General features: G+C 47.4%; 1 protein-coding gene across 1 annotated transcript in view; it reads right to left on the reverse strand.

The window, feature by feature from the left end:
- Nucleotides 1-16,430, reverse strand: part of LOC144167167 (phospholipid-transporting ATPase ABCA3-like) — a 48,435-nt gene extending 32,005 nt beyond the window's left edge. Inside the window, exon 1 of the mRNA XM_077696525.1 lies at nt 16,117-16,430. Coding sequence (XP_077552651.1) covers nt 16,117-16,392 — 276 coding nt within the window. The 5' untranslated portion in view covers nt 16,393-16,430. The remainder of the gene's footprint in view (nt 1-16,116) is intronic.
- Nucleotides 16,431-17,616: the final 1,186 nt, after the last annotated feature.

The following is a 17,616-nucleotide window of genomic DNA, read 5'->3' on the forward strand; positions in this document are numbered from 1 at the left end:
CTCTAAATTGTGAAATTTGGAGGAATGTAAATGGAGCATACCGCTATCACCCTATTAAATATTTTTGGGCGAATCGCTACAGCCTTAAGGACAGTGTTCAGATATAGGGTGGCATGCTAAGGATTTCCAAGGCGATTATGGTCACACAGCCAGAAGAGTGTGTGCAGCCATCCCTGTCCTTTCTGAATACCATGTAACTATTCAAAAAATTTTTGTGATTAAAATTCAAATGTGTTTACTGACACACGTTACACTTGGCTGATTAGCATGCAGTATTTCGTATACATCTTCAAGATTTTTAAGAAGGCCTCTCCAGTTCTATTGGATTATGTTTTCCCTTCCCAATATGAGGTGTTCGGAGCTACTGGAGTGTGTTGTTTATGTATCGTCTTTCGGGGCTTGGACCCTCGGAGGAGGCTTTTTTGGCCTCTCTAGAGGTTTGGATGCATGGACCCATTCCTTCCGCTGCGACATAGACAGGAGCGGTCCCGCGTCTATCTCATTCTCGGATGTCCTAGGGGTGCCGGATGGACCGGGGTCCCTTGTCTTGGCAGCGATACGGGTGACCTTTGTTTTTTGAGCCGCTACCGCCAAAGGTGGTTTTAACGAGATTTAGGCGAAATCCACCAAAAGGTGTCGGAAATCCGCCAAAGGTGTCGGAAAACCACCAAAGGTGTCCGTTGCACCGGTGGCACGGACAGTGTGGCCGGGATAGGAGCCGATGTTGGAACCCCCGTGTCTATCTCCTCCGCATGCTCCAGTGGAAGCAGCGAGGGTGAGGAAGGAGGGGCCGGACTGGCATCGGTCGCAATAGTGGCTGTTGCCACCACAGCCGCTGCTGGCTCAGCGAGCGGTGCGGGGCGGGTTGGGCTGCCTGAGGCAACCTAGGGGGGGGGGGGGGGGGGCGAGGGCGAGACAAAGTCCGACTCTCGATATTGGGTCCCCGCCCAAACCAGACGCCGTTCCGCCCCCCAGCGAGTTGCGTCGGCGTACTTCCCCAGAGTTAAAGAGGCGAACCTCTTCTGCTCTTCTGGGAAGGTGATGTTCTCGGTGATCTTAACATTGATTATCTGCTTCTCCTGCTTAAACTTTTCACATTTTCTCGAGTACCCTGCATCGGGTCCCTGGCAGTTGACACAGGTGAAGGTTTCGGATTTACAATTTTCTGAAGTATGGTCATGCTGGCCGCACTTAGCGCAGGTAAGTCGGCCACGGAAAGACTTCGTGCCATGCCCGAACCATTGGCATTTGAAGCAGCGCCGTGGGTTCGGGTTGTACGGGCGGACAGAACAATGTATATAACCGGCGTTTATGGTTTCAGGAAGGGTGGATCGATCGAAGGTGCGGATAATGTGTTTAGTTGTCTGTTTGTCATCGCGGCGTATGGATATGCGCTTTACAGCCGTGATACCACGTTCCGTACAGCCTTCCAAAAGGTCCGCATCGGTTTCGGAAGTCAGATCTGCCTCAGAGATCACACCCTGAGAGCTGTGCAGGCTGCAGTGGGGTGTCCGCTTACCACATTCTGTCTACTGGCAGTAAATCGTACGAAAGAACGAAAAACACGTTTTGTCAGTTGCGCTTTGAGGGAGTTGTTAGAAAAGGAGACAAGGGCAGATGGCCAGCAGGTGGCCGAGGAGAGCTTATAGGGAAACCAAAGAGACTTGAAAGAGAGGGCCAGGGAAGCACGAGTGCACGGAGGCTCGTGCGGTCCGCCTGAGTGAAATGGTCCCGAAAGTTTTGTTTGAAACTCTTTCATGCCTCGTAAAGAACCACGGGAAGTATAAGATAGACTACCTCATTGCGGCCAGAGGGGATATTCCCGAGCGAAACGTCCGGCACACCACCCTCCCCCGCCATCGCCCCATCACTCCTAAATGCCGCCACAACGCGGTGTGGGAAGAATCAATGAGCACGCAAATAATCCGACGATGAAAACTCCGCAGTTAGATTCCCCTCATGCCTCATTTACACTACGAGTGGGACAGTACCTGTAGAGTTAGGTAATTATTTACAAGTAATTGATTTATTATATTTAACGAAGCAATTACTGGCCGCTACTGGAAACAGCATGCACTTGGTTATCTTGGACTAACGCCGTTGGTCTTTTTTAAATTGTTCGTGCACGATAACTGGGACAGCCTGCACGGACTCGTTCTAGGAGTGAAGCGCTGCCCGTATTCTATCCGCATGCGGGATGTTGGTGTATAGAGATGCCGCATCTAAAGTAACCAACAGTGAACTAGGAGGCACAGACAGGTCGACAATATCTATCAAGAAATGGTTAGTGTCCTTAATATATGATGAAAAAGAAGGCGGAATCGGGTTTATTACTGTACCTACAAATAGGAAGATTAGGTACGGCAATTGGGCTAAAGTGACAGAAGAAGGAAGACAGACAATGCGCACCTGTCAACGCGCGTTTCTCTTTTGTCCTCGTAGCGCAGTTGTCGTAATTCATAATGCACCAACTAGCCCAACAGCACATTTTGTGAGGGAGATTAGCTCTGTAACTGTGCCCATGCCAGAAACGATTGGCCGTCCGAGATTTCCGGCTTTATGGATTGTTGGTACAAGGTAAAATGGACCAGCGACGGTGCTCAACGGAACCAGTGAATTCAGTGGGGAAACAGGAATTGTTTGTTGTTCAATCAGGTTGGTTAGAGACTTTGTGATGACCGATTTAGAGTTTGCGGTGGGGTCTTTATCGAGTAGCTGGTAGAACATGGTGTCTTCAAGCTGCCTGGTAGCTTCGCTGACATAATCCAATTTGTGTATTATTACAATCTCCGCCTTTATCTGCAGGTTTGATGATTTTGTCACGGCGGGTTTAAGGTGGTGCATTGCTGCCATTTCGTTTGATGAAAGGTTTATTTTAAACGGAGCGTGTTTTTTTTATAAATTTCTAGTACATCCCGTTGAACGGTGGCAATATATAGGCCCAAGCATTTATCTCCTTGGGTAGGCGGGATGGAATGTTTGTGGGATGGAAGGATGGGAGCAGTAAAATAAGCAGAATTTCTGTCCAGAAAATTATCACGAAATTTTAAGTTTCTAGCAAAACTATCCAAGTCCTTCACGAGCTCGAATTCGCTGTAACCGCCTGTGGCTGGCCAAAAATTAAGTCCTCGTGACAACAGTGAAACTTCCTCACGTGAAAGCTCATAACAGCACAAAATAACCAAGTCACTGAATGTCACTGAGTCATTTTCCGATGTGGCATTGTTATTGCGCGGGCGAATCTCGGCGGCAGGGAGGAACGTAAGGTACAGTCACACCGTCTCTCAAAAGTTTCTTGCTTTTAATCCTCTTTATTTCGGCCGATTTTTTCGCTGACATTGAGCCAGTTGCAGATCCGCGAGTCGAGAGTTTATGATGAGACATTAGTTGGGTTTCTTGATTACAAATACATTTCAGTAAAGATTCATAATGGCCAATGACAATCCGCACAAGACCGAAAGAAGCATTCCAGAGCACGTTAGCCCAGGTGGAAACGGCAGAAACTGACATATCGTCTATGGCAGGTTACCACACAAGCTTGTAAATAGGTTTTCAGCGTAAAAATGTGAAATTCGAACCGGAGACGCTTTTCTACAACTTCACAAATTTTCATTAATAATTTAGAAACAAGATAGTTTGAACAGTTTTTACAGTAATATGCAGTTTGTAGTCACTTCGTTTTTTTTTGGTGCCGTAGGAGCGTCGTGTTCGGAGGTTGTAGCTGGGAACTTGTTCAGTGGGTGCAGAAGAAGTCGAAGCAGCGACAGTTTGGCACGGGATATTCGTCGGCTGTTGTAGGTAGGGCGGAGTTGAAGAGGAGTCGTCCGTCGCAGGCTGCAGTGCCGCAGGAGGGGCTGCATGAGGCTGGGAAATCAGCATCTGGTTGGATGAAGCCTGAGTGGCGAGGCTGGTACTAGTCGACGGAGAGTGCACTGCAACTGGCTCTGGCTGGAGTTCATCATTTCATGTTACACTTCTGGTGGTCTGCGTAGACGGACGTGGGTCGCTTGGTCGGTGGCAAGTGGGCGAATCACTTCTGGTGAGACGGTTTGATGGAGAAACAACTCCTGGGGGACCGTTTAGGGCAGGTACAACTACCGTGGCTTCACTCTTGCCAACACACGCAGAAGGCCTGTCTGTATTGTACCCACTCCTTTGTTGTGAGCTTGTCGAACATATTTTCCCCTTAAACTGGTTACCAGGGCCACAAGGACCCAAAATCCTCTGCGAAGAAGGACCATTCAATGCGGGCCACGCGGTCGAGTCCTGGCGTGAAGGGAGCAGGTTACAGGCGGCGCTGTCTTCGTGAACAGAACTTTCCTACGTGGACAGAACGCCCACGCTCCTTTGAAGGAAGCCACTCTACTACAAGCGATTCAGTGACGATATTTTTACGATTTGGCCGCACGGGGAGGCTCACCTTCTATCCTTCATCCGTGATTTAAACAACGCGCATCCGCCCATTTCTTTTTCCCGCGCATATTCTAAAAAGCTATTAACTTTCTAGACGTAACATTGACGATGTGCGATGGCCATCTCGCTACAACGGTTTATAGAAACCCTATCGGCCGCAGCAATACCTCCTGTTGCGGATTTCTAATCTGCCGCCAACATGGACAATGATGATGATTGTAGAGACGCTGACAACGAAGTGGCACGTTCACGCGCCTCGCGATGCGTGCTGGCACGTTCGCTCGTGATGGAGTTCGGAACGCTGCGCTTGAACGACCATGCACGGCTTTGCGTCGCTCTCTCCACGGCGCCAATAAACGCTGAAGAACGGTTTTCCCTTTTCGTAACATTGGTGCCGAAACCCTGGAAGCAAGCCAGCGTTGCGGCGAGTCTTCTTCTTACGAGCTGGGTGAGCCTTTTCTTCAGTTGCGACCGGCATGGATCGAGTCAAGAGCAAGCGTGCGTCACGGCGGGCTATGAACACGAAGATCATCAGCGAGGTGGACCAGCTGCTACAGTCTCAGCAGTTGGACCTTTCCGCCCTTCGTGTCATTCACGGACGTCTCCGAGCAAGCAATTCAGCATTGTCTGCGCTCAACGCCGAACTCGAAGCCCACCTGACCGACGACCAGGCAGCCGAAGACTACGCTTCGGTCATGGAGTATGACGACGCAGCGACCAGCGCACTGGCTTTACTCGAGCATCACATGGAGATGTTGAGGTCATCTTCGACGCTCCAGACTGCTTCTTCATTTGATGACGCCAGCGGAGACCGCCGGGCTGCGACGTCTACCGGACAGCCCATACCACCGACTCGTGAGTTTGGAGCACGTCTCCCGAAGCTAGAACTGTTGCGCTTTGACGGAGCGATAACGCGGTGGCAACCTTTCTGGGACATGTTTCGCCATTCCGTACACGAGAATCCCCGGCTCTCTAATATTGACCGTTTTCACTACTTGGTTTTACTTCTTGACGGAGCTGCTGCTGAAGCCGTTGCTGGCCTGCAAGTGACAGAGTCCTGCTATCAAGATGCTCTTTATATTTTGAAGAATCGTTTTGGTAATTCCAAAGTGATCGAGCTGAAGCATTTTGAAAATCTGCGGAAGCTCAGGCCTGTCGATTCAGCCAGCAACGTGCCCGCATTGAGGAAGCTGTACGACCACGTGCAAACGAACCGGCGAGGACTGGAAAGCTTGGGCGTTGGCATTTCTTCTTACGCGGCAATGCTGAATGAAGTGCTTTTAAAGGTGATACCTGGCGACATTATTGTCGATTACTTCAAACAGCAGAGCCTTGCAGCCAGCGCCGCTTCCACGAGCAGTCAGAGTTCTTCTGCCCAGGACGTAGAACATCTGCTGTCTTTCCTGCGAGTGGAAGTAGAGTGCAGGGAAAGAAGCTTCCAGATCAGCAAGCCTGAACGAAGTGAGGAGGCTGACCGAGGGCCCAAGAAGCAGCAGTCTTTTCCGACCGCTGCCGTCCTGCACAACAGGGCACAGACTTCGTCTTGTTTCTTCTGCTCCGCCAAAGATCACAGCACAGAAGAATGTCCGAGCGACATCCCTTTGGCCGACAAGCGAACCCGCCTAGCAAGTGACGGCCGATGCTTTAGATGTACGGCTAAGGGACATCTGGTACGGAGTTGCCGAAAGAAGGTCCGGTGTCGGACATGTAAGCGCCGCCACGCCACCACGATGTGCACCACTGACCCCGTTCGGAAACCGTCGGAATCGACTGTAGAAACACGACATGGAGCGATGCACGTCAACACGCGCAAATCAGCCATCCCGCGACTCTCCAGTGACGTCCTACTACAGACGTTCAGGGCGTGGATTATGACTTCGGCGCATTGCTGCTACATCCGTGGAATTTTTGACAATGGCAGCCAGCGGACTTTCATCCGACAAGACGTCGCCTCTGAGCTCAAGTTAGCTGCAATTGGAGAAGTCGATCTGGCCGTCAGTGCTTTCGGCCGATCTGGAGGTACCAAGAAGAAGTTTAAAGTTGTCAGAGCGACCCTCCGCAGTCAACATGACAGCACGTCTGCTGAGGTCGACGCCATCGTCGTGCCTTTCATTTGTGAAGACGTGGCTGAAGCACCAAAGGGCAACACGCTTTTGCAACGCCTGATCTCCGAGGGGAAGCTTCTGGCTGACACCATTGCTTTCCCAGGTATGGAGTTCAAGCAAGGAGTAAGCCTTCTAATTGGATCCGACCAGATCTGGAAGTTCGCGCCAAAAACGAGCCAAGTACAGTGGGAAGAAACGAATCCTGCTTTGGTCGCCGTCAGCACAAGCGTCGGATGGACGTTACAAGGACCGTTATCTCTGCGGGAGAGCAATAGATGCAAAGGCAGCACCCTCGTCTGTGTTCTCCGCACAGACACGCACGACAATGAGGACCGACCTTGCTCTTTTCGGCGGTTTCGGAAGGTAGATACTGTTGGGCTAAAGAACACTTCGATTCCCCATCCAGATGAAGATGCATTGCGCAGGTTTGAAGAGTCTACGGTCGACAACCGCAAGAATGCCCTTTCCAGACCTCATAGGTTACCTCGACAACTTTCTGCAAATGAAGACGGCGTAAGAGCCTACGATAATGCTGTGAGGCAAGGCAAGAGCTCTGACCACGCAGAAAAAGTTGTGAAGGGCCACATTGAAAAACGAATGAATCTCAACTGCTCCTCACAAGAAAAGAAACGCCGGCTACTGGAACCTGGAGATGACCGCTGTAACCACTCCATTGGCAACGCTCATATGCGACTTTTTCACTGTGGAGTCGGCAACGCTCTCGCTGAAATACGTGAGAGTGACGGGGAGGCTACAGGCCGGCAAAGCATGAAGTTTTCGGACGTTGTGAATTGTGTTCACTTTCCATGCAGCATGCAACTGCGACCACAGCGCTGCCGAGGGACGTAGTCGGCCAAGTCCAGTACTTTTTATAGAGCATGGTCAATCGACGATAGTGTTTGCCAAAGACACTCACACTAGGATCTGACAAGTTCAGCTAATGTGCTGTAGAGAATGTGCTTGACTAGTGCTAATGTTGTCTGCTTTGTATCTATTATGCGAGTGAGCATTTGGTGGGCGCGGAGGATGTTGCGGATTTCTAATCTGCCGCCAACATGGACAATGATGATGATTGTAGAGACGCTGACAACGAAGTGGCACGTTCACGCGCCTCGCGATGCGTGCTGGCACGTTCGCTCGTGATGGAGGTCGGAACGCTGCGCTTGAACGACCATGCACGGCTTTGCGTCGCTCTCTCCACGGCGCCAATAAACGCTGAAGAACGGTTTTCCCTTTTCGTAACACCTCCATTTCAACAGTTATTATATCAAGTACTGTAAAACTAGCATGCCCTACAGTCAGGCCCTTCGTTTTAAAAGAATATGCTCCCAACAATCTGATTTTAATTTCACCTGTGCCCATCTTCGAAGCGCCTTAGTCAAGCAGAAATACCCATCCCAATAATTGACGACGACATCAAGCCTGCTGATAGCCACGACCAGGAAGCACTTTTAGGCACCAAGAATACACAGCCGCTTTCATCGCATACTAACCTTGTTCTAACCACTTCCGCACCTGCACACAAAGTGTGAACGCCGTTTTAAGAAAACACCATAACATACTTTTACAGAGCGAACGACTGAACTCAGTTTTCAGAGAGCCACCACGTGTCATGTACAGAAGATACCGGGAATTTGCGGGACTTTCTTACATCGTCAAAAGGCAAAGCTGCATTGACTGCAGGCTTCCGCCCCTGCAACAAGCCACACTGCAAAGTTTGACACCATATGACTACCTCATCAACGGCGACAGCACTGCATCTGACTTCAGCTTAAAAATAAATGGTAACTACAATTGCGATGCGGGTAACGTAGTTTATCTACTTGAATTTAATCTTTGTTTAAATGCAGTACGTTGGGGAGACCAAAACGTCCTTCAGACTTCGCTTTCACATTGATAAGGCTCATATTTGCGCACTACCTCACCTTCCATTATCAAAGCATGCCTATCGCGGGTCACACTTGTGACGATATAAAAGTCACGATTCTCGAGTCTGGCTTTCCAACGCACCATGACAGGGAAGTTTGCGAGTCATTTTACTGCAAAGAAGTATATGTCTAGCCCCCCAATTTTCATTCCGGTGTCACCGATTTACTTGGCGCTGCTCCGGGGCTCCTCCTTGCCACCACTGACACCACTTTCACAACTATTTTCCCCTCCCCTCCACCGATGCCCCTTCGGCAAGTTGCGCGGTCGGCAGCCACCGGTGGTAGTGCGGTTATTAGATGATTGCGAAAAATAAAACAGAAGCACAGATGGGCGTAAAAAATGCACTGACAATAACTATTCTCCTTAATATGAAATTTGTGCGCAGCGCGTGCTGCAGTCTTCTCGGTCACGGCGCATTTCTCCTGCGTCTCAGCCTCAGCGAAAGCGAGGGGGCGTGCGCTACTTTGTTGCTACCTGGCAGCGCGCCGCCGCCGCCGGCCAGCATGTTGCAAATCGTCTTTGAACCTCCCGCGCAAATGTCACGTGGTTCGGATTAGCCCCGCGCTAGGGAGCAGCGAGCACGCTGTTACAAATTGTGTTTGAACCTCCCGCGCAAATGTCACCCGGTTTGGATTAGCGGAGAATTAAATAGCGTCTGGGGAAGTGTCAGGGGGAGGGATCTCCTTGGTGGCGACGCATGAGACATGTGTGAGTGAAATGCAGTGAGAGAGATGACGCCGTAGCCCTCCGTGTCGTATTCCTCCTCACCCTTCGCTAGACGCTCCTCTCTGTTTTCTTTCTTTTGTCGCTGCTGCGTTCGCTCACTCGGTTTCGCGAACATAAACGGACGCCGCTTACGCGAAGCTCAGGTAACGGCTGCCAAAAGGCTGCCCCCTAAAACGACGGAAGCCCGCCGTCGCCGTTTGCGCTGTAATTCCACTTCGGCAAGTAAGGGCAAATCCGTCCCGGTTGAAGAGAAACTTGCCGAGTTGGGACGACGGTGTTAGCCCATATTTCTTTTTCAGCTTGGAAGGCCTTCCGAGCGCCATTTTCGCCGGTGTATTTTACGCCTAAGTATGCGGCATAAGCGGTTACCGCTTTATGCGTGCACGGTTTGCGGGTCGAAAAAGGGGGCACAGCTAGTCTTCATGCCACCACCGATGAAATGCCAGTTCTACTGGTAAGAGATTTAAATGTCGAGATTACATGGCTCGAGGCACTTATTCGGCTGTCCCGCTTAATCGAGTGGTTCGGGTGTGGGTTGACGTATTACACAGACATCTAACACACACAGTAAGATACCTACCACGGGGAAGCGAAACGGACAGCCACATGTTTGTACGCGAGAGTAGAGCTCGAGGACTTCCCGGTTCTAAATTGTTATGGAACGGATGCATGCCGTTTGTTTGGAGAAAAAAGAGCAAGAATTGAAGCGTTGGCCCGAACAAAAGCGGGAACGGGCGTGAAATCAACGGAAAGCTGCTGGCGCCGTCGTTACCACCTCAAGTTAGTCTCGTCGAGTAGCGGTGAATCACTCCCGGATGAACAGCAACTTTCCCGCTTGGAAAGCTCCTGTGATTCAGTATCACTTCTTCAGAGGGCTTTCAGAGGGCACTTTCGATAGCGTCTGTCACTTCTACGCACGCGCACATGACCGGTTGCCGGTTTATGCGCGCGCAGATTTGTAGGAGGAGCGGGGGAATGTATGAGCAGCTTTAGGTCTCATGCCCGTAATGATGGATGGCACCTCCGTTGTGCTAGTGCGAGGTTCAAAGGCGGATGTTAGACGGCCCGATGGGACCTTTCCAGTGTCCTTACTGGTAGAGCGGATTGCATTTGCGTGTGCACAAACGGTAAAATGCCTACAACGCGGTAGGGACACTGGCAGCTCCATATTTGTCTCCAAGAACAAAGCTCGGATCCTTCAGAGGTTCATTCAGGTAATAGCAAAAGAAGTATGTTTCATTGCAAATTACAACAAACTTATTTTGTTTCGTGCACTCCGTGGACTGTGTCCAGCTTTGCAGGTCATCGTTATTCACAGAGTGGAAGGTCACTAATGTTTTAATCTTGAAATTTAACACAATCGCACGCGGTTTGAATGAAAGTCCCGGAAAACGGAGTTGCTTCCACCTGTGATGACAATCGTTTTTTTTCTTTTTTTTGCGTGTGCTGACATTTGTGACGTTTCGAACCACACGTGTCGAGCATATCGTAATATTTCTTCTGGTTTGAGATCTGTAAACAGGGGGCGCCGACAGTGTATTGCACTTTGACTATGTTTCTTGTAGTTTTTTTGGTTGTGATTTATGCCATCACGTGGTTTGTGTAATATTGCAACGGACACCTTTATATACTGTACAACACCTCTCGCTACTGTTATTCTGACGAAGCCCGGTCATCGGTCCAAACGTTAAACCCATTCCTCTTTCGACGTGAGTCTCATTTTCTTCATTGTACTCTTACCGGTGTCCAAGAAATTGATTTGATTGATTGTAGGGTTTAACGCGCCGACGCAACGCAGGCGATGAGGCGCGCCGTAGTGGAGGGCTCCGGATTAATTTTGACCACCTGGGGATCTTTAACGTGCGCCGGTCCAAGAAATTACTTCTCGCTATATATATATATATATATATATATATATATATATATATATATATATATATATATATATATATATATATATATATATATATATATATATATATATATATATATATATATATATATATATATAAGAAAACTTTGAACAAGGTCAAAGCACAATTGTTGCCAACGTTTCAGAGCAAAGAGACTTGCTCGACGAAAGCAAGTCTCTTTGCTGAAACGTTGGCAACAATCGTGCTTTCACCTTGTTCAAAGTTTTCTTTTCTTGTGTTCTCTACCATCTTCAAAAGTTCAACTGGTATATATATATGTGTGTGTGTGTGTGTGTCGAACCGACAAAATACCGGTTGGGTTACGGTTCCGGTTCAGGCAAAATAAAATCATTTCGTTCCTGTTCAGTTCCGGTTTTACAAGTTCACGTTGCGAAGCGGTTCGCGAAGCGGTTCGATGAGTTGAATTATCACTGAAATTAGAAAAAAAAACATTAAGTAGTTTAAAACGACAGTGAAATCAAAATACAAACAAAAATTCAAAATGCTGCTGTTCCCCAAAGGCAGTGGCGCAATCGCAAAGCAAACATTAAACAATTTCAAGATATTATAAAAACGGATGAAGTGGCGACGATTTACCACCTACCTTCTCACCCAGACTTTATGTTGTCCTAGCGACTATTCATAAAGCCACCGCCAAGAGATATGACGGTGGGATCTGGTTTTTGCCCTTTCCTTTTTTCTTGAAATCGCAATCGTCGCTATAGAATCGCCCATCACGCTAACCTTGAAGCCTTAAATTTAGGCCTGTGTACTTGCGCGTTCAAATACCAGCGCTTATTACGAATGGTGCACATGTTTGATATTTGTAACAAAACAGACAAATCCTACAACAGGCGCATAAATACTACCAATGAATTAGAATATTTGGTCACCATGAATAATTTGTTAGCTATCACCTTATCGAATGTGCCAGCCACACTTTTGTTAAAAGTAAGCTTTAGTTAACGCTTAGTCACTGCATTATTGCTCTGACAACTGCAATTCCTTCTACGAAAGCTATACCGGATGCGTGCATGACAATCAGTATTTCATCGTACTGCCTGACCCCCGGCCATCGTTCGGCGTGCTACATTGCGGAACCTTGTAACAGATTATGCTGTTACAAAACGAAAGGGAAATTTGACGCGCGGAGCATGAGATAGACTTTTTTGGGTAGACGCTCTTTAATTCGTCCACAGCAGTACTACCTCTGGAACAAGTATTCTAGTGAGTTGCGCAGTCAGTAAAAGTGCACCTTCGAAAAAAAAAAACAGATCTGAAAGAGACAAAACTGCAGAACAAGCAGGAAAGATGATCGGTGTGCGACTAGGAGAGTGTGAGGTACCGGCCTGCCTTTCTGCACGTGTCATCCGCTTTATTGCTGTTTCTGCTTCCAAGACAAGGCCGAGGGCTGCAGTTTTTTTGCCAAGAGATAAAGTCTGCACCTTAACAGTTTTCCCTGACATATCTGTTGTTATTTGTATCCGTAAAAAAACGGAACTTGTCCACTGTACTGCCCTCAAAAACTGACCACGGAACTAACTTCCTTCGCATTTATGACACGTTTGGTTGTGAAAGGCAGAGCAATATCCACGTTTTCGGGATTTTTTTTCTTATATGGTTTTACTTACTTTTTGCGTAATATATTAAAACAAGTGATTCCCCTTTTCTTTGTTGTTGTTTTCCGTGTAATCACGTTTAAAAAAAAACTGGCGCATGTGATGCCTTGTGTTATATCTCTGCTCCGAGGCAGCTTAGGCTGCAGGCTGGCAGACTATTTTAACCAGCTGCTGATATTAAAATTGGATCTAAATCTCCATACACGGACGTTTTCAATTTCCATTTACTTCAGAAAAAGAGTCGTTGGGAAGGGAGTTCTAGGTCACTTGTGGTCAGCAGCAAACAGCTTAGCCACTGAGCAGCTCCTGCGGTCACAATTGTCAAGTATTAACAATTTACAGGTGTCGGACCTTTTAAACAAATTAAGAAATGCAAAACTTTTGCACACATCTGGTGTGGGCTTTCGCTGTTGCGCAGTGGAGCACTCCTGCCGCCTGATTGCTGCAATAAAGTCGGAGCTAGGGAAGAACAAAATCGTTTTACATCCCCTCCAAGCTGCCGAGAATGACATTTTGTTTGGTCAGCTTGCATTACGCTCGCGCTTCCAGCAGCAACAGACCATTGCTACATTGGTGCTCATTCATTTACCCTGTTGTTACATGGAGCGTGATAGCGTTCAGTTGTCTGGAGGGGAAAGTGCGCGAGCGGGTACGAAGTTGATGGTACGTGAAAGAAAAAAAGGCCTGAATTGCATTGTCTGTGCAGTATCAAAAACGTAGGGTAGAACCGTTTCACATGAACCGGTAACCGTTATTTGTTTTTTAGGTTCAGTTCGGTTCCGGTTCGACACCCTGATTCATATTATATATATATATATATATATATGACAGAAATAAGAGTTGGCAGTCAAGAAAACCTCGGAAAGCAAAGGGGAGGATGTGGTAGGTCATTGAAACAGATAAAGAATTTAGAAAGAAAGAAAGAAAGTGGAGAAAAAATGCCCGCAAGGTGGGATCCGAACCCACGACCTCCAGAATACCGGCCTGGTGCGATAACCACTACGCTACCGGCGGGGCGATTTTCCCCTCCACTTTCTGGGGTATTTATGTTAAGGTATTTTTGTTTACTGTGCTTGGGGTGGTAGCCAGTGCCACTCGGACTACTCGGGGTGAAGGTGACCTTCTTTTTAACCCCCGGGCCGTGACTCGAGTGTCTACGACATGTCACGAGTGGTCGACCAGCGTTAAACCCTCTTGAGCTTCCTATGGCACCAAGACTGCCAGAACAGAGTCCCTCGCTATGCATGTAGCGAATCAGAATTGGAAATGAGGGGCTCGTTGAAAATAAGACAGAAATAAGAGTTGGCAGTCAAGAAAACCTCGGAAAGCAAAGGGGAGGATGTGGTAGGTCATTGAAACAGATAAAGAATTTAGAAAGAAAGAAAGAAAGTGGAGAAAAAATGCCCGCCAGGTGGGATCCGAACCCACGACCTCCAGAATACCGGCCTGGTGCGATAACCACTACGCTACCGGCGGGGCGATTTTCCCCTCCACTTTCTGGGGTATTTATGTTAAGGTATTTTTGTTTACTGTGCTTGGGGTGGTAGCCAGTGCCACTCGGACTACTCGGGGTGAAGGTGACCTTCTTTTTAACCCCCGGGCCGTGACTCGAGTGTCTACGACATGTCACGAGTGGTCGACCAGCGTTAAACCCTCTTAAGCTTCCTATGGCACCAAGACTGCCAGAACAGAGTCCCTCGCTATGCATGTAGCGAATCAGAATTGGAAATGAGGGGCTCGTTGAAAATAAGACAGAAATAAGAGTTGGCAGTCAAGAAAACCTCGGAAAGCAAAGGGGAGGATGTGGTAGGTCATTGAAACAGATAAAGAATTTAGAAAGAAAGAAAGAAAGTGGAGAAAAAATGCCCGCCAGGTGGGATCCGAACCCACGACCTCCAGAATACCGGCCTGGTGCGATAACCACTACGCTACCGGCGGGGCGATCCACTTTCTTTCTTTCTTTCTAAATTCTTTATCTGTTTCAATGACCTACCACATCCTCCCCTTTGCTTTCCGAGGTTTTCTTGACTGCCAACTCTTATTTCTGTCTTATATATATATATATATATATATATATATATATATATATATATATATATATATATATATATATATATATATATATATATATATATCAAAGTTGCAGCCCTTATTGCCAGTGCTGTTTGGCGTTTTTTAACAGTGTTTTATAGTGCCGAATGTGGTATGATGGCATTTTTTTTGCAGGAATAAATAATTAAAAATTCAAGTAGAGAAAAAATGCGCCGTTTTTTCCGGAAAAAAAAAATGCCATCATACCACATTCGGCACTATAAAACACTGTTAAAAAACGCCAAACAGCACTGGCAATAAGGACTGCAACTTTGATATGTGTCCTTACGGAATCCCTCGTCCCGTACGTCTCTGTTCTACAAAATGCATTACGAGGGTTCTGGCTTCAGCAGTCTGAAATGCCTTTGGCTATCCCCGACTTTCGACCACGTCTTACGTGCGGCCGCTGGGAAAAGACGTTCTACGTCTTCCCGCGGTGGTCGAGGGGCGGCGCTAGTTGACCGGGCTCTGAGCAGTCGTAAATACAAAACCCCGCGTTAAGTCGAGAGAGGAGTCGCCGCGGAACTAGCTCAATGGTAGAGCACCGCACGCGTTATGCGGAGGTTGTGGGTTCGATTCCCGCTTCCGGAAAAAACGGCGCATTTTTTCTCGACTTTAATTTTTAATTATTTATTCCTGCAAAAAAAAAAGCCATCATACCACATTCGGCACTATAAAACACTGTTAAAAAACGCCAAACAGCACTGGCAATAAGGACTGCAACTTTGATATGTGTCCTTACGGAATCCCTCGTCCCGTACGTCTCTGTTCTAGAAAAAAAAAAAAAAATATATATATATATATATATATATATATATGTGTATATAAATCAAATTTGTTTTATTCAGCTGATTATTTCAAGAGATATAGTCTGCATAAGAAACTTGAGATGGGGACGTGACTGATGATGTTGCGCTCCAGAAACCTGGGTTTGAGGCATGACGCCTGCACTTGCTGCGTCTCGTGGTCCCGATGAAGCGCCGCAAGCGCCCGAGAGCATCTGTCGCTTGTGTCTACCAACGTGGAATTAGTTTTAATTTTAACCGGAATGGAGAAGTGCCTTGCACCTTTTTTGCTCAGTAGCCTAATTGGCATACTCTTCCTCCTCTCCAATTCTGTTGTTGACGCATTGTTATGATATTGGCGAAACCTGCGGTTTGCACAGGACTCGTATCGTACATTCCAAAATTTAGGGCGTACTGCTCGTGTAAAACGTAGCTCTTAATGGGAGCCGCTAGGTGTAAAACAAAATGTTCAAGTGTTGACCAGTGGCGAAATATTTGCATTGCAGTGCAGTTTTGCACAACACATGCTACTTACTTTCGTGCGGTTGGTAGAGAGGCAGGCGTCCTTCATGAAGGCGTCTCCCCCGGTCGGCTGCAGCAGACCCGTGAGCATCTGGAATGTGGTGCTCTTGCCCGCGCCGTTCACACCGAGCAGGCCGAAACACTCTCCGCTCCGCAAGGCCAGGCTCAGGCCGCGGACAGCCGTGAAGGAGCCGTACGACTTGTGGAGGCCACAAGCCACGAGAGCGTAGCCCTCTCCCTCCATTGTCGCCGCCTGGCTGGGGGAGGAGAACCTCTGCGCCAGCTGCATTTCGGCGGCGACGTCAGCGTCCAGTCCCCCTTCCTGTCCTCCGGCTGGGCGCATGGCAAAGGGAGGCCTCGGTCATAGAGCCTTACAAATGACCACCGAAAGTGAAACTTCCACTAGAAGCGGGAAATGTACATAACAATGTTTCAACTAAGTAGTGTCATAACAAATTTTCTTGGAATCTTTGTTGCGATGCACAAATCGGCGGGACACATACCAGGACGAAAATTTTATGTCAACAAGACATGCTTGGTTGATTTACTTATTTTTTATTTTATTTTATACTTTGACCTTGATACAAGTCCTTAGCGGGGTTGGTACATCTTTCCCAAAAGTTGGCAAAACGACACTCTATAACAGAAACAAGTAGTCGCCGGCAGGCAAAATAACAAAAGAATCAAACGTAGTGCAACTCGAATAAGGACCATGATCTTTGTGAAACATCATTCTCAAGGTCATTCCAGGCTATTATTCAACGTCCGAAAAAAGAATACTAAAACAGTTATTTGGTGGATCAACTGCCTGAATTATGAGCGAGGGTCGCTTTCTGGTAGCAGGTAGCATAGTGCGAAGAATATTGCAATTTATGAAAATTGCCACACGGTCATTTTACTAATTTAAAAATATATTTTGGGAGAAACATGCGGTTTTGTTTGCCGAACGGATTCAAACCCACTTCCTTTAGCACGATCAGTACTGAAACAGCGGCCGTATAAATATTTGGCGCACCACTCAGCGAATGCCATCATGTGAGGTGGATGTTTTTTTCACATCACGTTTTAGCAATAAACTGAAAACACCATGTTCAGAAGTAGAAATATCAGGAAGAGGCAGATGGGAGGTTTTAACTGAAGTCTGGTAGTCGTGCATTGTCCTTTGTAAACGCTGCTTTGAAACGACTGTAACAAGCCGAACAATCCACGGTTTGTAGGGCGCGAGTTTTCCATCGATTAAAAATATTCAGAAGACCTGCTGCGCCGGGAAATTACTCTGTATAACTATTCCGGGGAGAATTTAAGATGGAAGTGGTCGTGTGTAATTTGCTGTCTTAATTTTCCGAATATTATTTAGTAGTTTATATTAATAGATCCCCACATTGCTATCTCGTCTGTTAAGTGGGCTCAATTTTTTTTGTATGTGGAGTGCGTACAGATTAACTCACGAGATGTGGTTACCGATTTTTCGTCTTGTCATTGGACCAAATAGCTTAATACACTGATAAAAAAT

This window comes from Haemaphysalis longicornis, unplaced genomic scaffold (genome assembly GCF_048455015.1).
Source record: "Haemaphysalis longicornis isolate Haplotype H1 unplaced genomic scaffold, Haemaphysalis longicornis Haplotype H1 scaffold_2, whole genome shotgun sequence".
NCBI classification, from domain to species: Eukaryota; Metazoa; Arthropoda; class Arachnida; order Ixodida; family Ixodidae; genus Haemaphysalis; species Haemaphysalis longicornis.